The sequence below is a fragment of the Lactuca serriola genome, chromosome 5 (assembly GCF_051521515.1).
Source record: "Lactuca serriola cultivar US96UC23 chromosome 5, Lser_US96UC23_V15, whole genome shotgun sequence".
In the NCBI taxonomy this organism is placed as follows: Eukaryota; Viridiplantae; Streptophyta; class Magnoliopsida; order Asterales; family Asteraceae; genus Lactuca; species Lactuca serriola.
In genome coordinates this window covers 329,276,130-329,302,090 of record NC_136412.1, presented here as the reverse complement: position 1 = coordinate 329,302,090, position 25,961 = coordinate 329,276,130, and the positions used below count along the sequence as shown (strand labels likewise).

The 25,961-nt window shown below is 35.0% G+C and overlaps 1 protein-coding gene across 1 annotated transcript; it reads right to left on the bottom strand.

Moving 5' to 3' along the window:
* Positions 1-22,145: 22,145 nt before the first annotated feature.
* On the bottom strand, positions 22,146-22,924 carry LOC145051978 (uncharacterized). The gene has a single exon (XM_078999801.1). It carries the CDS (start codon positions 22,777-22,779, stop codon positions 22,309-22,311), a length of 471 nt encoding a protein of 156 aa, XP_078855927.1. The 5' UTR covers positions 22,780-22,924; the 3' UTR covers positions 22,146-22,308.
* Between the last annotated feature and the right edge of the window lie 3,037 nt (positions 22,925-25,961).

Sequence of the window (25,961 nt, the reverse complement as noted above, 5' to 3'; positions counted from 1 at the left end):
TGTGTTCTGAAGCTAGCAAAGTGAAATTTGCAGCATGCACTTGGTGGATCACTTGGTGGAACAACAAAGTCAAGTCCCTGACTCTCCCGGTAGCCAATTCTATGAGTTGGGATGATTTGAAAGAATTAATGCTAGCAAAATATGGTCCGAGGGGTGGGATGCCAAAACTAGAGTAGGAGTTATAGAGTCTGAAGATGAAGGACTCCGATATCGCTGCTTATACTGCTAGGTTCAGTGACCTAGCTCTTCTATATCCCGGGATGGTCGACCCAGAGAGTAAAAAGGTCGAAAGTTACATATGGGGATTAACACCCCCGACTCAAGGAAATGTTCTAGTAGCCAATCCACTTACTTTCGACAGTGCCAAGCGACTGGCACAGACACTAGTGGACCACGGAGAACGCCAAGGCTCCGTAGTTGCTATTCATGAACAGCCCAAGGAGAGTGGCAGTAAAAAGAAATTCTGGAACAAGCGTAAGGGCCAATCTTCACAAGAACGCTCCAAGAAACAACAAACAGTGGAAGTCCACCCTGCTACCATTCCTTCTATTGTTCCTACTGCCCCAACACCTCCCAACCGCTATGTTGGAAATCTATCGAAGTGCAACAAATGCAACTTCCACCACCACGGGCCTTGTTAGGAAATACAATGCACCGGCTGCAACAAGAAGGGGCATACAACCCAATTCTGTAAGACATCTGCACAGCCTAATTCTCAGACCCCCGGAGCTGGAATAAGCCAAGCCTACTATGGGTGTGGTTAAACAGGGCACTATAAGAGGGATTACCCGAAAGCAAGAAATGTTGGCAACACAGTCAAAGTGCTAGCAATGGGTCAAGAGGATTCAATAGCGGATTACACCGTAGTCACAGGTACGTTCTTCCTCGATAACTCTTATGCATGCATTCTCTTTGATAGCGGTACATAGAGGAGTTTTGTTAGTCATAAATTAGAACACAAACCACAATCACTAAGCAGAAAGTTCAATGTCGAGATGGCTAACGGGAAGAAAGAGAGCACTAAAAACATACTCATAGGTTGTACCCTCACTCTAAACGACTATTCCTTCCCGATCGACCTTATGTCGGTCTCCATAAAAAGCTTCGACGTCATCATCGGTATGGATTGGTTAAGTCCTCATCGTGATGATATCCTTTGTTACGAAAAGCCATTCGCTTCAATCTGCGAAGTGGCGAAACCCTTGTTATCTACGACGACAAACCCAGTACGAACCTTCATATCATCTGTTGCATTAAAGCTCAAAAATACCTACGAAAAGAGTGTCATGCGTTCCTAGCTCATGTAGTCAATGAGAAACAAGAAGTAAAAGACCTTGGAAGCATCCCTGAAGTCTGTAATTTTCCTGACATCTTTCCTGAAGATCTTCCAGGAGTTCCTCCTGAATGCCAAGTCGAGTTCCGAACCGAATTGATTCCTGGAGCTATCCCCGTAGAAAAATCCCCGTATCGCCTAGCACAAGCAGAGATGCATGAATTATCCAGCCAATTAAAAAAACTACTCAGTAAAGGATTCATTCGACCGAGCTTCTCACCCTTGGGAGCATCGGTCCTGTTCGTTAAGAAGAAGGATGGATCTTTCCGAATGTGCAAAGATTATCGCGAACTAAACAAGCTTACCATTCAGAATTAATACCCTTTTCCATGAATATACGACCTCTTCGATCAACTCCAAGGAGCCGGTTACTTTTCGAAAATCGACCTGAGATCGGGTTATCACCAATTACAAGTGCATGAGAATGATGTTCCCAAAACAGCCTTCCAAACTCGTTATGGTCACTACGAGTTTGTAGTAATGCCCTTTGGTTTAACGAATGCACCTGCAGTACTGATGGATCTAATAAATCGGGTATGTCGTCCCTTCCTAGACAAATTCGTGATAGTATTCATAGATGATATACTCATCTACTCAAGAAGTGAGGAAGAACATAGCCAACACCTAAGACAGGTCTTAGAAACATTAAGAGCAAAAAAGATATATGCTAAATTCTCAAAGTGCGAGTTTTGGATTAGGCAGGTTAATTTCCTTGGTCACGTGGTTAGCGAAGAAGGAATACACATGGACCCTTCCAAAATAAAGGCAATCGAGAATTGGTCAGCACCCAGAACACCAACAGAGATCTGCCAATTTTTAGGGCTTTGGCTATTACCGCCGATTCATACAAAACTTCACCGGAATTGCTAAACCTCTTACTGCCCTGACTCAGAAGGGTGTAATTTTTAGTTGGGGAGCGAAACAAGACATTGCGTTCCAAACACTGAAGCATGCCCTATGCAGCGCACCTATCTTGTCTATTCCAGAAGGGACAGAAGATTTTGTAGTATACTGTGATGCATGCAATTAGGAGCTAGGCTGTGTGCTTATGCGGCGAGGAAAGGTTATTGCCTACGCCTCAAGACAGCTTAAGGTGCACGGAGTCAATTACACCACTCAGGATTTTGAGTTGGGATTTGTAGTCTTTGCTCTAAAAATCTGGAGAGATTACCCTTACGGTAGTAAGTGCACCATGTTCACCGACCAAAAAAGCCTTCAACACATCCTTGATCAGAAAGAACTAAACATGAGTCATCGATGATGGGTAGAACTACTTAATGATTATGAATGTGAAATTCGCTATCATCCTGGCAAAAGCCAACGTAGTAGCAGATGCCCTTAGTCGAAAAGAGTACTCAGGTCGTAGAGTGAAGGCACTACCATGACAATCCATTCACATTTGTCCACACAGATCAAAGAGGCTCAGTTAGAAGCCTTGAAGCCGGATAATGTGGCAGATGAAGCCTTAAGAGGAATGCAGAAGAACTTAGAAATCAAGGGTGATGGAGTTTGTTACTTCATGAATCGGATCTGGACACCAAAGTTTGGTGGCTACAAAGATGTTGTCATGAATGTAGCCCACAAAACTCGATATTCCCTTCATCTAGGTTCATATAAGATGTATCTAGATCTTAAGAAACTCTATTGGTGGCCAAATATGAAAGCAGAGATTGCTACCTACATGGGCAAGTGCCTAAATTATGCCAAAGTCAAGGTAGAATATCAAAAGCCCTCAGGTTTACTTCAATAGCCAAAGATACCTGAGTGGAAGTGGGAGTGGATTACAATGTATTTCATAACCAAGTTGCCCAAGACCCTGCGTAGTAATGAGACCATTTGGGTAATCGTTGCCAGATTAGCCAAATCCGCTCACTTCCTACCAATAAAAGAAACAGACAAGATGGAGAAATTGACCAGAACATACATCAGGGAGATAGTATGACTGCATGGTGTGCCCATATCTAGTATCTCTGATAGAGACAGTAGATTCACCTTGCGGTTTTTGCAGTAGCTATAGAAATCTCTGGGAATTAGGCTGGACATGAGCACAACCTACCATCCACAAACTGACGGGTAGAGTGAGAGAACCATTCAAACACTAGAAGACATGTTGAGAGCCTGTGTTATTGACTTTGGTAAAGTATGGGATACCCAATTACCACTTGTCTAGTTTTCATACAACAATAGATACCACTCTAGCATCAAGGGTGCCCCATTCGAAGCCCTCTATGGCAATAAGTGCAGATCCTCTCTGTGCTGGGTTGAGGTGGATGACACGCAGCTAGCTAAAGGGCAAGTCTCTGATAGCACTCTCACTGGCCTGAAAATCATTCGAGAAACCATAGAAAAGATCGTCCAAATCCAAGAAAGATTGAAAGCCTCTAGGGATAGACAAAAGAGCTACGCAGACAAGAGACAAAAACCCTTGGAGTTCCAGGTGGGTGACTGCGTTTTGTTGAAGCTCTCACCTTGGAAGGGAATGATACGCTTCGGAAAGAATGGAAAAATAAATCCAAGGTACATTGGGCCATTCGAGGTTCTTGCTAGAATCGGCCCACTAGCTTACAAACTTTGTCTACCACAAGGACTTAACAACGTACACCCTGTCTTCCACGTATCAAATCTAAAGAAATGCCTATCCGACGAGACTCTTGTGATTCCACTCGAAGAAATAGAGATAAACGAGAGCCTTAGCTTTGTGCAAGAACCAATATAAATCATGGATAGGGAATTCAAACGAACAAAACAAAGTCGCATACCAATAGTGAAGGTTCGCTGGAATGCCAAGCGGAGACCTGAGTTCACATGAGAGCGAGAAGATCAAATGAAACAAAACTACCTGCGTCTTTTCCCTAGTCAATGATGTACTCTCTCTTTATAGAAAGAATTTTGGGACAAAATTCCCTCTAACGGGGGCATAATGTAACACCACGTAATTTTTCAAGTTGATAAAAGTCAAACCTTTTAAGTAAAATTTTGAGTTTTTGTTGCTTTGGTTATGATCATAAGGGTTAAATATGTTTTAAATTATATAAATGATGTTTTTATATAAGTATTTGGAATAAAATACACTTAAAAATCAAAATTTTTCCTTTGGAACCAAGAACCCTCGGACCAAAAACCTCTTTTCAGCAGAGAACCCTCTGACCGCAAACCCTTCAGACCGAAATCCCCTTTCCGGCCGAAAACCCAACCGCTATATATATTTTCCCCGAAAAATAACTCATTTTCACACATTTTCAATCAAAAACACTCCCATTTTTTTCTCGAGTATCATACAAGAACCTTCATATCTTCGAGGAAAAATCCTTCAAATATTCATAATTTTCACCAAGAATACCAAGAACACTAAGAACAATCTTCAAATCTTCAAGCTGACTGAAAACACCTTGGATCGAAAACTAGTTCCTGACCGAGAATACCTTTAGACAGAGAACTTGGTTCTCGATTGAGGATTTAAGACCGAAATCGATGATTTCGGTGAATGCTAGACCGAAAACCCTCATCAACACTCCAAATAATTCTCAGTAACTTTTCCTTACATAAAACAAGTGCTTTCTAACACTTTAAGTAATTATTCCTCTAATTTAAATACAATTACGTGTTTAAATATTATTAGGATATTGATATTTTCACATACGTTAGCTCGAGGATCATCTCTATAATTCCGGTATCCAGACTCTAACACACACTAGAGGTGAGTTCATACCCCTACATTTTCACTATTTTACAATGTTTTAGGGGGGGGGGGGATACAAGTTAAACACAAGGACTTTTGTGTTAACATTTGAACGATTTGAAAACATTTCAAACCATTTGCAATTGTTTCAAACCGATTATCACTACATTTATAAAATTATATATATATATATATATATATATATATATATATATATATATATATATATATATATATATTTAACTCTTTTGTAGCATGTCGAGCAAAAGAGTATTTTTCATAAATCTCTTACTACCGCTTTATACATACTATTAAATTGCAAATGCTTCAATACTTTATTGGGTTTACATTTAAACAATAGTTGGTATAGTTTATGAATCACTAGAGTATTTTGCTAAGTCCAATAAACAATTCAAGAACATACATTCAAACTATAATAGATATAGTTTGGGAAACACTACATTATTTCACAAGTTCAAGAACATTGTACAGCAACAAGTATATAAACTATAATAGGTATAGTTTATGGAATACTATTCTATTTCACTAAATCAAGGATACACTACTAAATAATTATTTAAGTATAATTATTTTCCATTATAAAGTACACTACGACAAGGTTATACATACAATTTCAAGTATAAGAGAACACTACTACACTACACGTAGACTAGTTAATACAGGGTTGTGAGGCACTACTTCGGGGTACCCACCACGGTATAGTACTAAGTCCTATAAATTATAACCAGAGTCTCCTAAAGGGAGAGCATGAATTTGTGTATAGATCTATACGGGTCTAACAATCTCGCACCTGAGCTGCTTGCAACAGCTAGGCCGGCAGGCCTGGTGTGAAAAATCCTCTTTAATAAATGAAGGTTTTTTTTGCCACTTGTCAAATTCTTAAGAGTTTTGCCACATGTAATTTTGTGGGAGTTTTAGAATTATTATTTTCCACTTGTCATATTTTGAGAATTTCTATTTTTTTAAATAAATTCTAATAGGTTTTATAAGGAAAGAAAATCATTCTATTAATTTGATAATAAAGTCTCATAAATATTCTAAAGAATATTTTATTTTTTTATAAATGTTCCAAAAGATTACATTATGTTATGTAAAATTATTTTTATAAAATATTTAATGTTTAATTATTGATATTAAATTTTTATTTTTAATAAACTCGTGTAATACATGAGTCTCACACCTAGTGTCATAACATTCTGACGAATGAAGAACATCGTAGAGGCCACTAGTCATATCATGTATGGTTATATGAAACTCACAATAGTATCAACTAAAACATTAGTTTACGAGATTAACACTACTTCAAAGGTTTTATTTGAAGTAATAAAACTACGATACACTATTTTTCACTACAACTGGTGGATTCCAGGCTCTTAAAGAAATGGTTTTATTTTAAAATAATAAAACTATAGTACCTTATTTTACACTACAGCTGATGGATTCCAGGCACTTATACAATAAGGTTTTCATACAAACACTACTACGAGCACTACTATAGACACTACTACAATACACTACTTTTCTAGTACATAGTATATTAGTACAATGTACAATTTCAAGAAACATTCATGACATAGTTCTATTTATTAATAAGACTACAAATCACTATTTCAGACTACAACTCACTATTATAGATTACAGTTCACTATTTCATAATACAGTAACTACATACATTATGGTCTTAAGGTCTAAGACTACATTTCATTCACTAAAGAAAATATTGGATTTTCTGGAAGTACACTATAACAGTTTCAAAGAACAAAGACAAACTTTCCATCTCAAATACATACTTATGAACTCACCAACTTAAATATTGATACAATTTCAAAACCACTTATATTCTCAAAGAACCGGTAGACAGGTACACCCGCAGGTTTTCAGAAGACGGAGCTTATAGAGTCACGCCTTTTATACTTTTGCTATACATTTTGATGTCATACAAACTATGTATTAAGCATATGTAAATAATATATTTTATCAATGTAATGGTCGTTTTTGCTTTGATTACTATTATGCAATTGTTGTGATACTATATATGACATCCCCCGCCCCCAAACGTTTCTGTCGTTCCGGTTTGGCGGTGTGACAGAAGTGCACCCTTTAACCAAAGATTTCTCTTCTTTAAGGTTGGCAATATTAAGGGTCGCATTCTTTAGTTTCTCGTCCAAAACCTTGGTTTTCTGCATTTGTTCATCCATGGTATCCATAATCTTATTTTCAGCAACCAAGTCATTTAGTAACTTGGTGAGTTGTTAAGTGATAGATGTATTGAGATCAACATTGTCAAGTTTAATATCTACATGGAGAGCTGAAAGAGCTTCTTTTTCGACTTTCAAAGAAGATCTAAAACCTTTTGTGACCTTGTTCATGTCTTCAATAATCTTTTAAAAAGTGGTCATGAAGTCAGCCATGAATTTCTTAACTTCTTTTTGTAGTTGTTGGACCTGTTTTGTAGCTTCTGATATTTTCTTTTTTGAAGCTTGGGCTGCCTTTGTTGATTTTTAAATGACTTAGTCATTAAAAGATGTAAGCATTTCCACAGTTGCTCGATGGGTTGTTAGCATACTTTCCTACTTTGTAAAAGAAAAGGCATGTGAATACTCCAAGATGGAATCAAGCTTCTCCTTCAACTGCTTGAATTGGCCTTTTGTCATAGGCTCTTCGTCATCATCACTGGTGAAATTTACAGAGAATGGATGAAAGACAAAATTTACAATCGGTTCTTGATCATCTCCAAACAAGATGTCAGCATTGTCATGTTCTGGAGGAACCAAAGCAGAAGGTTATTCTAAAGTCACACCAATGTTGGCATTTAGCCCCACATCAGTTGTGTTGCCAAAGATGACGGAAGTCTTGATCTCCTCCAAAACGTATTTGAAAGAAGGAACCTTTGGTGCAATGGAGACAGTTTATGGTGTAGGTATCATGGAGTCTGTGAATATAGGCGACGATAATGGGATGGAGATCTAAGGAAGTGATGTTCCAACATAACTTGTTAGTGGTAGAGGAGGGATGGATGTTATTGGAATTGTGGAGGTGATTGTTGAGGTTGTCATTTGTGATATCGGTGGAGTGAATGGAGGTGGAGGTGGAGATGTGGTGAGATTCAGTAATGGATTATGTATAAGATTGTCAAAAATCTTTCGTTCAAGAATGGAAGAGATTCGAAGAGAAGATAGCTTCTGAATATTTTCAGTATCGGCCGGTTTGGAAGTTGCAACTGTATCTTCCTCTTCATTTCGAAGCGTGTTATCCTCCTGAACTTTTGTTACTGTTCTCTTTTCGGATTCCTCTTGAATTATCGGAGATGGAGATCTCAGTTTCTGAACCGGTTTCTTTGCCCTCTTTGAAACTTTGACACTTTCTAACGTATCGGCCTTTGCTTTCCTTTTCCACCCCTTCTTTGGTTTATCACCTTCATCTATGATGTTTTGTAATTCCGTTGGGATGGGACGAACACTAGAAGAAGGAATTTTTCAATAAGTCCTAATAATGGCGTTGTCCGGCGGAATTTTTTCCAACAATGCATCTGGGATTGAGCCAACAAAGTCAAATTTCTGTGGATCCGACATGACGAATGTAGTCGTTTGGAGTGCCAAAATTTCAACTATGAGAGAGTCGTGCATTAGGGGAACCTTGAAGTGAGTTAGGGCTCAGTTCACAAAAATTGACCAGAAGCGAGCACATGAAATTTCTATTGTCGTGTGGAAGAACTGGTGCTCTGAATGAATTGAGCCCAAAGAACATACCCACAGTCGACATTTATGCCATGGTATAACCCATAGATCATAGTGTAGAAACGCTTGCTTGCACTGTCAGAACCAGAAACCCTTTCTAACAGGCTTTTGAACAATAGGGTAAATAACCCATTCTACATTGGGGCCAAAGAGGATTTTGTGAACTTGGAAAATAAATAAATATCTCTGATATACCTCATCTGGTAGAACATTTCAATCAGGACTGTCGCTGGATCGATTCCAGGTCAACACCCACATTTGAAGATACAACCCCTAGAAGCTTGCAAAAAATAGGATTATTAATAGAGTTCTTGTGGTTTGCAACCTCGAAAATGATAATTTCTCCAGTTTCGATGTAGATGGAAGTGGAGAAGGCCTTAGAGAGATGAAGAAGTGGAACTTCTTCAGCCATTGTTAACGCCTTCATTAGTGGCGAGAACTTGAGACATTCAATCATAGGATTGATTGGGGAGTTGTAGCAAGAAGCATCGAGGTAGATTATGATGTTTTGGTTGGGCTTAATAGTGAGCGTGATGACATATGTAGACTGGTCGGTGAAGGAAACGTTCTATGATGAAGCAGCTATTGATGTTGTGAGAGTGATGATGAACAGTAGAGAACGAGAGCAGTTTTTTCTTTGAAAATTTGAGAGTTGTGTTTGCGGTGAAGGAAAATGAACCGTTTGAAAACCTTTTATATGAAAGATGATAAGTAAAGAGAGAAACTGCCGTTTCACGTTCATGTAATGCCGAAAAATTAGCCAATAATAAAGCCCCAGCTCATCAATCATGCGTCAGTGTCCGTTGTAACAGACACGCTAATGTCAAGAAAATTCAAAAGTCATGCCATGATTTGAATTGTCATTTATGAGGACAAGGGCGTTTCAGAATCTCCACTATCGGAATCATTGATCTACCCTCCAGCTTTGGATAAGCTAAAATAGTATCCATCGGAATTACAATCAAGATCCGTTCTTCAGAAATAAAGTAACCAATTGGAACCGAAACCAGACTTTTTAAATCACAAGGATTTTAGTGTAAGAGTGTGCCAAAGAAAAATAAATAAAGCAAATTTATGTTTGGGATTCTATGATATCAAACAATTTTGATATGAAAAGCTGCTGGATCCCGGGAAACGATCTCTTCCTTCTGAGTCAAGAGAGACTCCGAAGTGCTTGTGTGGTTTCCTGTTGAATTACGATCATTAGTTTGTTAAGAAATGATGAAAATCTTCTTTTATAAATCTTAAGGGGTGGTTTCAGCTTCAAACAAATTCCGAAATTTAACATAAGTCCGAAGATCTGAAAGAAGTACTTGTTTGACCAGTGTAGCCATAATAACAAGTAAGCTTTGGATATTCTTTTAAAGTAGCTACGTCTTTCGGAAAATCTTCTTTCGAAAATCTCAAAAATAAAAAAATAAACACATGGATCTTTTGGGAAGAAATGACTTGGGCCAAGAACATTTCATTAAGATCGCTCATAAGACACAATGAGATTCTGAACACTCAAAGGTAGAAACCAAGAGGTTTTATCCGTCAATTCATTGGGTAAATATCTAGAACAATAAAATTGTTCACCGTCAATTCAGAAAATGTATTCGGATTTTTAGGTTTCACTCGAATTCATGGTGATTATAATTTTAAGATCATAAACGCGGATGTTTTAGAACCTAAACCTCAGGGGTAAAACCTACAAGCCTTAAGGGTTATGATAAAGAATATTAGATTGATGGTCGAATGGTTGGGAGTTTCATGAAAATCATGTTGACAATGATTTTACGATCATTAACTAGAGTTTTTGTATCCCTATACCGAAACTGGTTTTGTTCCGATAGTCAAGGAAACTACTAGAAAGTCGTGATAATATATGGTAGAAAGAAGTGATAAATTTGACTGTCTATTCATTGTTGCAGACTAAAATTGACTAATGAATTTACCATCAAGCCTTTGAAAATAAAATATTTTTGGTGTTTCTGATTTTTCAAAACACTAAAAAGAAGAAAATATTTTTGAATTTTTGAAAAGAAAATACAGAAACAAATAAAATACTTTTGGAATTTTGATTTTCTGAAAAGAATAAAACATAAATAAATAAGAAGAACAAAGATTTACAAAGATAGAAAATTCCAAAATTAGAACGAACAGTTACTTCAGAACCATTTAGAAGCTCGAAACAATTCGGAATCGAACAGTTGATTCTGACAGTTTCCAAAGATCGGAACCATTCGGAATTTGAACAGTAACTCTAACGATTACGAAGTGGATTTCGGAACTGAGTTAGCTTCAAGCATTCCCAACCCTTGTATAATTCGATTAAAGGATACTTCTGGTAATGCGTTCATGAATATATTAGCTAATTGATTTGAGGAACGAACAAAGTGAACTTCTACATTCCCATCCTCAACGTGATCCTTAATAAAATGGTATCTCAGTGCTATATGCTTTGTCTTGGAATGTTGCACTGGATTGTGGCAGATTCTTATGGCACTTTCAGAATCACAATATAGAGGAATTTGTTTCATATTTATTCCATAGTCTCTTAGTTGGTTCTGAATCCACACCACTTGGGATGTACATGATGTTGCTGCAACGTATTTTGCTTCAGCAGTAGATAAGGATACACACGTTTGCTTCTTAGATTGCCAACTAACGAGCTTGCCATCCAGAAACTGACAATCCACCTGATGCGCTTTCCGATCAAGACCACAGCCTCCTAAGTCAGCATTGGAGTACGCTTGCTCAAAAAATCCAGAATTTTATGGATACCATAAACCAAGAGAAGTAGTTTGCTTTAGATACCATAATATGTTCTTAACTGCCAACATGTGAGGTTCTTAGGGATTCACTTGAAACCTGGCACAGTAACACACATCAAACATTATGTCAGGACGACTTGATGTTAGATACAACAAAGATCTGATCATCTGTTGAAACAAGGTGATATCCCTTGCTGGTTTATCAAGAGCAGGAGTGAGTTTCGTTCTAAACCCCTATAACGTCTTTGTGAAGGCTTCTTGATTGATGAATATTCCCTCCAAACCCTGTCTTATATTTAAGCCAAGGAAAAACTTAGTTTTACCCATATAACTCATTTTAAATTTTATGTCCGTTAATTTTCGGAATTCAGCAGTTAAGTTGGGATTAGTTGATCCAAAAATAATGTCATCAACATAAATATGAACTATCATTAAATTGTCACCCTCCTTCTTCCAAAAGAAGGTAGGATCAAAAGAACCTTGTTTGAATTTAGACTATTTTAGAAAACGAGTTAGAGTTCCATACCATAACCGTGGAGCCTGTTTAAAACCATACATTGCTTTGTCTAGAATATAACAGCGATTCAGAAATTTTTCATTCATAAAACCTAAAGGTTGTTCAACGTAGATGGTTTCTTCAAGATCTTCATTCAGAAATGCACACTTCATATCCATTTGATATTCATCAAAGTTTTTGTAAGCAACATAGGCGAGAAATGTTCGAACTGATCAAGTCTAGCAACAGGTGCGAACGTCTCTTCGTAATCGATTTCTTATTCTTGACAATAACCTTTGACAACCAAACATGCCTTATTGTAAATGCCCTTTCCTTCTTTATCCATATTATTTTTTAATACCCATTTCATACCAACCACGGATGCATCTACTGGAGTAGGAACCAATCTCCACACTTTGTTTCGATTAAATTCATTTAATTCTTCTTGCATTTCTTGAACCTAATTTTCATGATCAAGAACTCTCCCCCTGGAGTGGAACATCTGTATTGATGTTTTGAGTTGAACTCTCCCCCTGGATCGGAACAACATGAGGTTTTGATTGAGTTGCATTTGGAATAGGTTGCTTGTGAGGAGTCTCAATTTCTTCAAAAACTTTATCAACAATCTTTATTATTTCATCCTCGTGATTATCCTTGGCGTTTGATTATGAGGAAATTTCCCTTTCAGGTTCATCAAACAAATGTAGAAAATCCTCATATATATATATATATATATATATATATATATATATATATATATATATAAAATGATGATGGAAATTTTTCTTCAGACTGAAAATCTTCCTTCATGTAATTGTCATCAAACGTAACATAATAACTTTCTTTAACTTTCTTTGATCTTTTGTTCAGAACACGAATGCCTTCGAGGTTAATGAATATCAAAAAAGATTCCTTCATCGACTTTTCCATCAAATTTGTTAATGATGTTTTTTTGAATTGAACAAAAAGCACCTGGATCCAAACACTTGGAAAAATTTGACATTAGGCTTTCGATTATTCAGAATTTCATATGGAGTAATCAGAAATCGTTTGTTAATGTAAATGTGCTTATGAGTAAAACAATCAGTGGCAACAGCATCATCCCATAAATATAAAGGAAGTTTCGCAAATGAGAGCATTGTCCTTGTAGCTTCATAGAGAGAGAGAGAGAGAGAGAGAGAGATTTTGTCTTTCAACTACACCGTTCTGCTATGGAGTGTAAGGCGAAGAGAAATTGTGAGAAATTCCTTTTTTTGTCAAGAATTCTTCAAATGCATGATTTTTGAGTTATGGACCATTATCACTATGAATTTTCTGAACTGGCTTTCTGAATTGTAGCTCAACTTGTTTGATGAAATCAATGAGCTTCTGAGTGGCATCACATTTCTGTTTAAGAAAGAAGAACCAAGTAAATCGAGAAAAATCATCAACAATAATCAAAATATATTTGTTACCACCAATGCTTTTGATAGCTGAAGGACCACAAAGATCAATATGCAATAATTCCAGTGGTTCTTTGATCTTGGTATTTATTATCGGAGAATGACTCTTTCTGCTTTGTTTCTCGAGCTCGCAAGCAGCACACAAGTGTTCCTTTTCAAAATTCAGAAAAGGGAGTCCACGAACAAGATCACCAAGCACAAGCTTGTTGATATCCTTGAAGTTCAGGTGAGAAAGCCTTTTGTGCCATAACCAATTGTTATCCGAGGAGGCTTTCGTAAGCAAGCAGATAGATGGTTTCCCTTGGATCGTATTTAGATATAGAGGATACATTTCTCCTTTCCTTCTTGACTTCGGAAGAACAAATTTAGATTTCTTTTCTATGATTTCTGAACCTTCTTCATCAAAAGACACTTTGGGACCTGTACCTACAACCAATTGGGAAACACTAATTAGATTGTGTTGCAAGCCTTCAACATAAGATACCTTTATCTCTCCAGTGGCATTGTTTCCATATTTTACTTTTCCTCCATCTTTTAAGGTCTGAAACTCTCTTAATTTCGCTTTCTTTCCTGTCATGTGACGACAACAGCCGCTATCAATGTATCATTCCGAATCATATTGCTCGTCATGCGTAACTTGCAAAATTTAAGCAAGTTTACGAACCCAAGCTGATTTGGGTCCTTGTAAGAGTTTCATTTGATCAAGAAAAATTTTTGTTTTGTCAACCCAAAATTATTTTCTTTTAAAAGTACGGTTCATCCCTTTTTCCAATTTAAAAACTTTAATTTTGTTATCACAAAGATTGATTTCAACAAAATTAGATTTTCGAAGAATACATTCCTGGAATTTTGGAGCCATCCTTTTCGAAAACTCTTTTTCTTCCTTTTTCAAATTTGCTTCGTATTCTTTAAGAGTAATTTGTGGATCCAAAACAACCTTGTTTTCAACATTAAGATCTTTCGTTTTAGCAATCGGTTTTGAAAACTGTGGCATTGGTGAATAACTTGATTTTGGTTTCGGAATTTGAGATGAATCAGTATTTTAAAAGATCTTGATGAACTGACAGAACTTTGATTTGAATTCATTCTAACTTTCTTCTAAAATTGTTTTCTTTAAATCAAATTCTTTTTGTATATTGCATTCATTTGTCTTTTCTTTGCAATTAATTCCTCAGTTGATTTCCGGATATTAGCTTTCAGTTTTTCCTTTCTAATTGGTGTTTCATTCTTTTCTGATAAAGTTTCACTTGAAACATCTTTGTTACCGCTTGGTCCGGCACAATCACAAAGAAAGTTTACACGGTTCAGTGGTTCTGAAACGCATTTTCCTTTTGATTTCCAGGAGGTCATTTCTGAGAGGCCTTTTGTTTCATCAGTATTATCAATTGGCTTTAACCAGAAAAATTCATCACACCCTTTTGCATTATCAAGAGAAACCATGGACATTAATTCAGAAGTGTCATTTTTGTTCAGTCCTTTCTTTACAAAAACTTGATTTGGTGTTGTTTGAACTTTTGTAAAAACTATTACTTCTTCTTTCAAAATTTTGAACCATTGTTTTCAACAATTTTAACAAATTCGATTGAATTTTCAGAAACGAAATTTTACTTTGGTTTATCAATATTTTTCACAAAAGAAGAACAATCAATTTCGTCTTCTACAGATATTTCACTCATTTCGTTTTCATCAAATTCAGAAATATTCTCAAAATTGAGAGTATTATCCGATTTCAATTTCTTGCATAATAAGTCAAATTTTTGCATAGAACTCATTTTGATTTTTTGTTTATCCTCTTCGGTTAAGATATCTTTCAACATGTTTTTTATGTTCTTTGGACTTAATGTATTTTTTTTATTTTCTCAAGTCCAACATTATAAGAATCAGAAATATCATCTGAAGAAACAATTGATTCACATTTATAACATTCAACATCAATTTCATCTTCTTTCAATTCAAGAAAAGGAAAATCATCTTATGCAAACCTTTAATTACCTATTTCGCAATCCAAATGAAGGTGAGTAATATTGAAATACAGATGTTTAGCAATTGAACAAAAAATATTTCGTTGTTTCAAAAGTACTCTACTATCTCTCTTAAGCAAAAAATATCATCTCTAGATCTATTAAGCTCAACCTCCAATGCTTTTATATTTATTCGTCTCTACTCATTTTTAAATGTTATCCTGTTAAGATTATCATTCATTTTAGAATTACTGATTTGAGTCCTTTTAAGCTATCACTAAAATCAGAAATCATATAATGTAAATCGTTCAATTTAGAATCATAACGAGATGTAGCAATATTAAGTGATTTATGAATAGAGTGTACCTTGTTGACAACCTTCTCACATTCGCTCACCTTCTCCTTGATTGTCTTCGTAGTAAAGCAGCTATCTGAAGCTTTTCCACCATCACTTGCATAACCTTTCCTTTCCGAACTACCGCTTTGAACCATCAAACACTTTCCTGCATAACCTTGCTTCTTAGAATTCACCATGAAACACCCACCATGAATATGTTACCTTACTTCATCATCTTCTGAGTTAGTCCACACTTCGACTCGATCGTCATCACTTTCCTCTTGTACCATCAGCACAGGTTTCACATTTGATCCATTTTTCTTTCGAAGTTTGTCTTTCTGAGTGTAGTAAGCCACGTCTTTATCCTTCTTCTTCTTCTCATTCTGTTTACGTAGCATGCACTCCTTTGAGAAGTGATTCTTGCCATGAAAATGGTTATAGTCATATCCAGAATCACCTAGCAACTTCTTCTCTTTCTTCTGTTCATCATTCTGAGAATTCTTGTAAGTCTCCACTCTTGGCATTTTGTAACTGGAATTGCCCTGCTTGTACTTGTTTTGAAAACGAGAGAAATTCTTCTTAAAGAACTTCTTTGGGTTAGACACCATCAACACTTTATCTTCTTTTGAGAGATCATCATCTGAAATGTCATATTCGGAGTCCTCAACAACTTATTTCTTTCCTTTACCAACCAACGCCAAAGATCCAACACTAGAGACAAGCTTCGCTTCTTTAGTAACTTCATCTTCCTGAGATTTCAGAATTCCAATGAGTTTTTCCAGCGAATAGTTTTTGAATTGTTCATGTGCCTTAACAATAGAAACTATAGATTTCCATTCAGATCTGAGACCATTCATGTATGTTACATTTTCTTCAATAACTTGTCGCTTAAGATTGTATTTAAGCATTCTGCTCAACAAGTGATTAAAGTGATTGACTGTCTGATCTAAATTCTCATCTGGTTTTCGCACAAAGGATCCAAAATCTGACAGAAGTGTCGTTTGCAGAGAATGTTCCAAGTCAGAATCAAATGAATATAATTCCTTCAGTCTATCCTATATTCTTTTTGCAGTGTCGTATGAACTGACCAGATGGAATGTATCAGGAGGAAGAGCAAATTGAATAATTCTCATTTCCTTTAGATTACACATTAGCTTGTCCTTCACATCATTTGGACGATTTTCCACAATGATTGCATCCTAGTCAGCCTGAATTTTGACTTCTTTCTTCGTTTCTGAATACTTGTACGTTTCAATAGTCATTACATGCCAAATACTAGAACCATGTTTTTCAATTCTGTTGGGTCAAAAATATGGTTTATACTTTGCTTTTCTAGAAAAATGTATTTTTATGTCTAGGACCGTAAATAGCTCTGTGTTTACGGCCATATAAGTGTTTACGGTTGTGTTTACGGCCATAAAACCATTTACGACCCATGTTCACCAAACCCATATATAGGTGTTAGGGGTGAGGAGTAGATTGATGAACAAAAGAAGAGCTTAAGTGTGTGTATTCTAAGGTGTGTTAGAGAGAAAAAGTGAATCTTGTGTAAGGAACTTAATTCATATCATCAATACATTCAAGATTCATATTATTCTTCTTCTTCTTCTCTTCTATTTTGATCTGGCATCATCCGTTTGATTGGGATTCTGCCCCATCAAACGGATCTAATTGATACACAAGCAGATTTGGGACTTACAGATTCCCAACACGTAATCTTCAAAACGAAGAGCCCAGACCTCATAATCTTCTGGAAAAAGGATAGGAATCTTTGTTGTTGATCTAATGTTGCTTGGGAGATTGAATGAGAGAGAGAGTGAGGATTGTCGTTAGGCATATTAATGAGAATTCAATGAAAAAAATATAGAATCAGATGTGTAAACTTGAATCGAGTTCAGGGGGAAATGAGAAATTTAGATCGGAGATCTACAATTGGTTGAGACGATTGAGATAACAAGAACAAATCTAATTAAGAAACCTGAAAACCCCTAATGAAAAAACCTTTACTCGACAGAAGAATAGCAATTTAATTACACTATCTCCTGCTTTGATACCAATTGTGAGAAACAATAAAAGATCGATAGATTCTATATTATGATACGAATTAATGACAAGGAACCATAATGATTGAAAAGGTGTCGAATGTATTAATCACAACAATAGAATAGTTCTTGGAGGTGGAACTATTCTGTAATTGTTATTCAAAAGTTGTAACCCTAGATGTTACATGCACGCTATTTGTAGACTAAATAATACATCAATTCCGAACATGGGCAGGCCCAATTTCAGAATCGGAATTAAACATAAATCTGAAATCAACAATTTGACACAACACAAATTTAGACTTAACAGTATGGAAGATAGCGCCTATGACCGACACAACTCTATTTCTTTGATTTAGGAAGTCTAATAGAATGAGTATTTTTCCTAAACACAAAATAATATTTGTATCCACTGTAGGGGCATCCACATAGTACATCGAGTACAGGGTAATCATTTATAGTCCATAAAACAACTACATATAGGGTAAACTTCTCTTCTACGAATGCATAATATGTTTTAACCCCATACTCGAATAATACTTGAAGATCATCAATCAAAGGTTCTAAATGAACATCAATATCATCAGATTGTGAACTGGATATTACTAATGACCACATCATGGAATTCCTTTTCATACATAACCATGGTGGAAGGTTATAAATGACAGTTAAAACGGGCCAAACACAATGATGTTTGTTTCCTCTGTTTACGTCAAATCATCAGCTGAAATGCGAAGTCTTATATTTCTTGGATCATTAGCAATTTTGAGGAACATGTCATCTATGTTACGCCATATTGGTGTGTTCTCCGGGTGACGTAGTACACCTTCATCTTTCTTGCCTAGACAAAAGTGTCACCAACTGCCATTAGAAATCAACGTAAACAAACTTGCTAATGAAAATTATTATTTCCATGAAATAAATAATTTCTAATTGATTTTATTTTATTGAATATTTATTAAAATCAAATTCTAATAAATAATCAATTGTATCAAATTGTTGTTAGGATGACCCATTAGTATCATATGTTAATTATCAATATCGCTTTAATTTTATTCTTGAGCATTAAAGATCCTTCACTTCATCATTCCAAAGTTCATAAGGTATGTCATGAATATATATATATATATATATATATATATATATATATATATATATATATATATATATATATATGTAACCATCATATTTTTGTAAATACTTTTTTAACATACTATCCTCAAGTATAAAACTCTATGTTAGAAAATAGGGGATGAATAGATTGCTTGGATTCTTTGAAAGTTGTAATTCACTATTTTTTTTTTGCAAACAAAAGTAAATTTTAATTATCATCGTCAACAAGTGAGATGACAAACGGGCAACAAGCTGCGCCGCTAAGCCTTTTTGTATAGCAAAGCTCAATCTTTTAAAGACTACATTCATAGAACTAGGGGATATACCATTGCAATGCATGATCCGTTGTACTCTATTAAGAAGCTCTACCGCATCCGGTGCGAGAAAACCAAATGTATCAAATGCAAATGGTATGAACACGTGTTGATTTTCCATGCACGATTTCTCATGTTTGGTGATTTTGCCTATAACAGCTTTTAAAGCAGCCAGTCCTGCTGTGAAACGCCCCGCCCTTAAGCCCACGAGAGGGGATACCCCTGTAAGGTCCACACATGCATGATTCACTATCAAATTGAAGTATTTCGATGGTACAAATCGAACACTCAATTGGATGAAATTCAGAGAATGAAATATGAGAATGTATGTGAAAAATATTCTTCAAGATGTACCAGAAAAATGACCAAAAAACGGATATATCATTTTTGTCTGAAAACTGTCAATAGACAGTTACAAACTGTCATAAAACTACCAAACCTGTCATTAAACGGATCTCAGGGAAAAAAGGGTCAAATTTCTAAAATTTCTAAAATTGGATTTTTCTCAGGGAAAAAATCTGTCTAATTTCCCAGCCAGGGGCTCTGCCCCTTGGACACCGTCAGAGGCGCTGCCCCTGGACCCCCGTTCGTTTAGAGGCTTCGCCCCTAAATAACAATGTACTTTGAATCTTGAAAAACATAAACAAGTATGCACTCCTACACCATCTTAACTTGTTCAAAATTCAACAAGATCACTTTTGGTCAACAAATTTAATTTTATTACACTTATATAATATTGATAATATAAAATCACCAACACTTTAGACAACTGCCAATGTGATGACGCAAACCTCAAAAAGTAAAATAAATACCATGTGTGTGTGTTTGTATGTGTGTGTGTGTTTGTGTGTGTGTATATATATATATATATATATATATATATATATATATATATATTATATATATATATATATATATATATATATATATATATATATATATATATATATAAATTGGTTATGACGGGTAGCGTTTCCGAAAAATTGAGAATCAAAACCGAATAAAAATTAGATGCACCTACTACTACACAATCTTGCGTCCCCACTCATTATATATCCATAGTATATAGACCAATGAAACAGAAAATAAGCCTAAATATGACAAATATCATTCATATATTACCATGGGGTGTCAACTCTATAACACGATTAAATTAAAATCTATTCATTTAAAAATGAAAATAAAAATTATATATATAGTGATAAAGACATTTTTGTCTGGCTCGTCCAGAGCATTTGAAGATATATTTAAACCATCAGACGGGCCATATATTAGGATTGTAATTCAAAAAAACTACAATATTTGATTTTGATATTCTTTTTGTTCAACATCATATTTAATTAAAAATTAGATCTATTTGGTTGGAAGTATAAAATTTAGCATTAAAAATAAAATGATAAGAAAGTTTTATTTAATAAAAATCAAACTAATGTGGTTAAGATAAAAAATTTATCAACAACCTTATAGAATCGAATTATCAATTAATTATATATTGTGAATAACACACGATCCACCAATATATTCGAACTGATTTGATGATTAAAGTGATTGTATTTTCTTCTGGAGATACAAGACTGACATCAAACTTAAGTTCCTTTGTCTTTATTATACTACAAGTTAACGATATTAAGGTGTGTAGAAAAGATCTCTCCCAAAAATATTGAGGTTCAAATCCTGTCAATGATAAAGGTGTAGAATTAAAAGTAGAATTAGATGATGTGTGTTTTTAACGTTCAAAAAAAATATACTATTGGTTATTTCAATTGTGTATGATTACCGATATCATCAATATTGATTACAGGTACTTAAACATAATTGAAAAAACATAGCGTATAACTCATCTAATTAGTTAAAGTGCATGTTACTAATATATTGCAAACTGTTATTGTTGACAAAGACAACCATTCTTGCATTATAAGTTGCATTTATTTGACTTTGCGTATTTAATCATCTTTCTTCATTTGAGGATAACCTTTTTTCCCTTTTTCCGATGGTATGCTTCTTTTAGTCATCATAGTGACCACTAAATCTATCACACAAATTATAAAAGAGTGAAGAAAATTTCCATCATTTACTTCCTTGTTAATTTATGTATCATATATATTAGTTAGAATGTGTGTTCTATTATTATCATCATGCCGAATCATATTATTTTAAGTCATGCAATCTAAGCTAAGTAATGCTAAGCATAATTACATTTTGTTAATTAATATCTAGAATATAGTGCTATGTATCCTGATTGAAGACGAGTAACTAGTAATACGATAATCTGATTTATAATACTTAAAGAAACTACTTTGACTATTTGATACAAAATATAACCATCTAAATATTTACGTGAACAATGATAATGATTTTTACAGGAAAAAAACACTTCATATCCTTTTATTTTTTTTATTTAATATATTACATAACTGTAGTGATTCTATAATCCATTAAATGACTAAATCATCTACAAAATGAGAACAGAATGAATATATCATTAATGTGTATTTTGTTTACACGAACAAGTAATAATTGGTAATTATATATGGGGTTATTAGACAATTTCATAGATGATGTTAGTGCCCAAAAAATATTTAACATATATTGATGAACTATCATCTAAATTTCAAATTTTATCAATTCTTTGCATGATTTTTTTATTGACATGAAATTTCAAACATCTAATTGTCCTATACATTGCTTTAATTTATTTATTTTACATCGGACTATTTAATTAACTATATTTTGATACTGCCTGAATAGTTACACATTCTACATGTCAATATAAACCAATTTATATATTATAATAATTCAGATAATTTATTAGTTAAACAGTTTAAATGGTTTAGCTTTCAACATTCAGATATCACTTGTGTTTTAGGCCATTTACATTGATTGAAGTATTTAGCACTTAAAATAACTCACGGACTAGTAAAATTATATATAAATTTCTTTACATAGAGTTATCGTTTTTATATTTTGTTGTATTAACATTGATAACATAAATAAAGAAAATAAACATAAATCAAGCAGCTTACATACAGAAGAAAAAAAAAAATCAAAGTATCGATCTTCATGCATATGATCAAAACTCAATCCACAACATCAATCTTAGTGGTGCAAGATAACAACCTACGGAAGATGGATGCTAAGGCAGCATATGACGCCTCCTTCGCCTTCATAACCACCGTGCACTTCCTCCTCCTCCTCCTCTTTCCACCATCTCTCTGCCGGCCGCCACCTGCACTACTCGTTGGAGACTTTTTCTGTTTCCCTCGAACAGCCGCCCTTTCTTTAACTCTTCCAATACAGTTCATGGTTCTCTCATTCAAGCTCTCTTTTCTTGAAAATGTGTAGCTTCGAAGGTAAAGCTGCCGGCATGAGATACTGTCGACCAGGCGGGGGTGACCCTGGCTTTCTCCGTTCTTCCGGTGACTGTTTCTACTGACTGATCGGACGAATTCACGGTCAGAATCAGGCCATTTGTAGAGGTTAACATATGTAGCTCTAACAGGGACACGGGCATCGTCGGCAATGCATGTTGACATGCATCCGGAGGTCATGATGGTCCACGGCGAGAAGGGTTGGCCGGAATTTATTAAACCTGGGTTTAGCGATCAGCTTAGAATTGAAGAAGAAAGAGAGGATGAAAGAAGGGTGGAGTGTAGACTGTAAAGTGTGATTTTATTTCATTTTTAGCGTGGATGATGAGTGTGTGGGGATAAGCTGGCAATGATGTGGCATTATGCATGTAAATATAGGACTCACGTGACCTGCACGATAACCGTAAGATGGCTTATATATTATTATACATCAAATTTTAAAAAAATAGAAATTCATATAAGAAAATTTTAGTTTTTTTTTTTTTTTTTTTAATTTCATTCACTTATTATGAATCGTTATATTAACACCAAGTTGTTATCTAATTGCGACCAAAAAAATCAGCAAAAAAATTGATATTAAACAAATAATCGATGGTGTGGTTTTGTTATTTTTAAAAACTGAATATGCATATTGCAATTGGGGGGGGGGGGGGGGGGGGGGGGGGGCCATTTTTAAAATTTAGACATGAAAATGGACATTTCCGAGTATAGACATGCATTACGCGGAGGTATCTCCGCGGAATCTATTGTAGTTCCGCGGAATGGCAAAATCGTAAATAAATTAGTGTATTAAAAATAATAATAATAATAATAATAATAATAATAAAACTCAAGATCCATTCCGCGGAGCTACAATGGATTCCGCGGAGCTCCGCGGAGGTAATTCCGAGGAATGGATCTTCATTTATTTTTTTTCAAATCGATTCTTCGGGATTTATATTAACTCCCCCAACTAATTATTTTCAAAAAAAGATTATGATAATATGAATTTTTCTTGACAATGTTTAGAATGAATGTGAGGTTGAAAAAAATTGGTCTTTTAATTAGAGATCATTACATAAAAGAATCATTGGAGGAGATTTTTTTTTTTTTTTTTCTGAAGATCCATTCCTCGGAGCTCCACGGAATCCACTGTAGCTCCGCGGAATGGATCTTGAGTTTTTGTTTTTAATTTCCTCATTTATTTACGATTTTGTCATTCCGCGGAGCTACAGTGGATTCTGGGAGCTCCACGGAGCTACCTCTGCAGAATCTATGTCTATACCCGAAAATTCAATTTTTTGTGTCTATATTTTGGAATTCAACCCCAAATAATTTCTATACCCGGTATTTTTCCCACCGAAAAAAACTGCACCGCACGATTTGAATAGAAAGAAACCAAGAAAAATCAATTTTACTTTTGTAAGGTTACTAATTTTCAAACCATTTTTTTATTTTTCTAATGATAATAAGTCATTCAAAGATAATAAGCCCGTTGCTTGACAACCATATAATCCAAGTATCCATAAATAAGAGCGAACATCATAAACATAACGCAAGGCTCAAATCACAACTAATGTCGATGCATGTGTACACTTAAGTCTTGTCATTTCTCTTATTTGAAGAAGTGTCTGAAAACATTTAATCAACAACTATGAGTCAAAACCCAATAAGTTCCTCAAAATACCACATACCACAATACACATATGATGCATACAAACAAAGCCTCTCGGCTCTAGTGCAGATCCACCTAAACAAATAGTGACTAATAGCTCTAGTGCATATATAGTCATGATCACTAATAGCTTTAGTACATGTCAAGTCATCACAATGGTTAATGGCTCTAGTTCACATCGAACCATGATATGATAATATGTCGATTTATCATACAATCAAACAATCAACATGTAAAAGAGTATACTGGACTACTTCCCTAATTAACATACTACAGTACCACTACATCCTATCATATAAAGGATATATATTATAACATAAAGTATAGTGAGATAAATCACCTAAACTATAATACTGATGAATCATCGCCATATGGTTGAAAGCATGAGAAATTGTTTCACGAATCACATAGATAGCAAACAGAGGTCAAACCTGGGCCGATAACTTATACTCCCCAACTTTAACCAAAAGTTAAATTAGTCAAAAAGGCAACGGTCAACAATCAACTTATCAGACTCAACGATCAACGATCAACTAGTCAAATTTAGTGGTCAGCAGTCGTGTGTCGCGAACACTATATGACAAAATAGTTGAAACTCGTTTCGTGTCACCCTAATGTTCGCGTCACGAATATCAGTAAATCTGCCAACTTTTCATTAAGGTCTTAATCTTTTAACACCAAAGCCTAAATTATCATATCTAATACTCAAAGGGATCTTAATGCATGTACTTCCAACTTTATCTAAATCCAACACTTAATCAAACACAATCTCCAACCCTAACTTAAATGAAGACCAATAATATGAGTAAATCTCATGCATGGCTCAAAGAGAATGCATGCACACTTAGTTTTCCGTAGTCAAGGATGTCTAGTGCATGTCCAAAAGTGAAACTTAAACAACAACATCAACCTGGAATCCCCAAACTCCAAGAAATCTCAAGATATACGACCAAAAGTGGCTAGAACTCTTTAAGATCCTAGACCTAAAAATGAAATATGAAAAAGGATGGAACTTTGAAACATAAAGAGTTCAAGAAAATGTTGAGAAGGATGAACACTTCTTGATCATTACTTCCTTGCAGTTCAACACCTTGGTGTAACTCCAAAATCACACCAAGAATCACCAACAATCTCAAGAAAACATAAAGGGCTATGGTTTTTCTTTTTGGAGGAGGAGGTTAAGGAAAATAATGAACCCTAATAGTTAGTATGTTTATATAGGGCTCAAGGACTAAGATCTAGTGTTTTGAGCCCAATCTCCTTTGTGTCGCGACCATCACATGACCCTCTGGCTTCTTAATTATGTGGCTCGCATCGTAACATAAACAAGTTGTGCTGCATTCTACCCAGTAACCTTAAAACTCAAACTTAATTTAATTCAACATAAAAGCATTACATACCTGGAAGAAGGATGTTACAACTTTCAACTATAATTCCTAAAAATATTTCGTTTCAAGACATGCAAATGTATATTTGGTTGCAAATAATTATCTTTTTTCATAGTTCTAGTATTTTCTAGCATTAAACATATTATTCTTAAATTATGTCCTCTATGTGCTCATAATTCTTCTCTCGAGGTCCTTAACTATAAGATTAATGTATACTTTTATTGTAAGATGTATAGTCATCAACTATCACAAAATTATATTTCTTTGATTAATACATTCACTAATATATTTTTTTTCATTAATATATTCTATTGTAAATG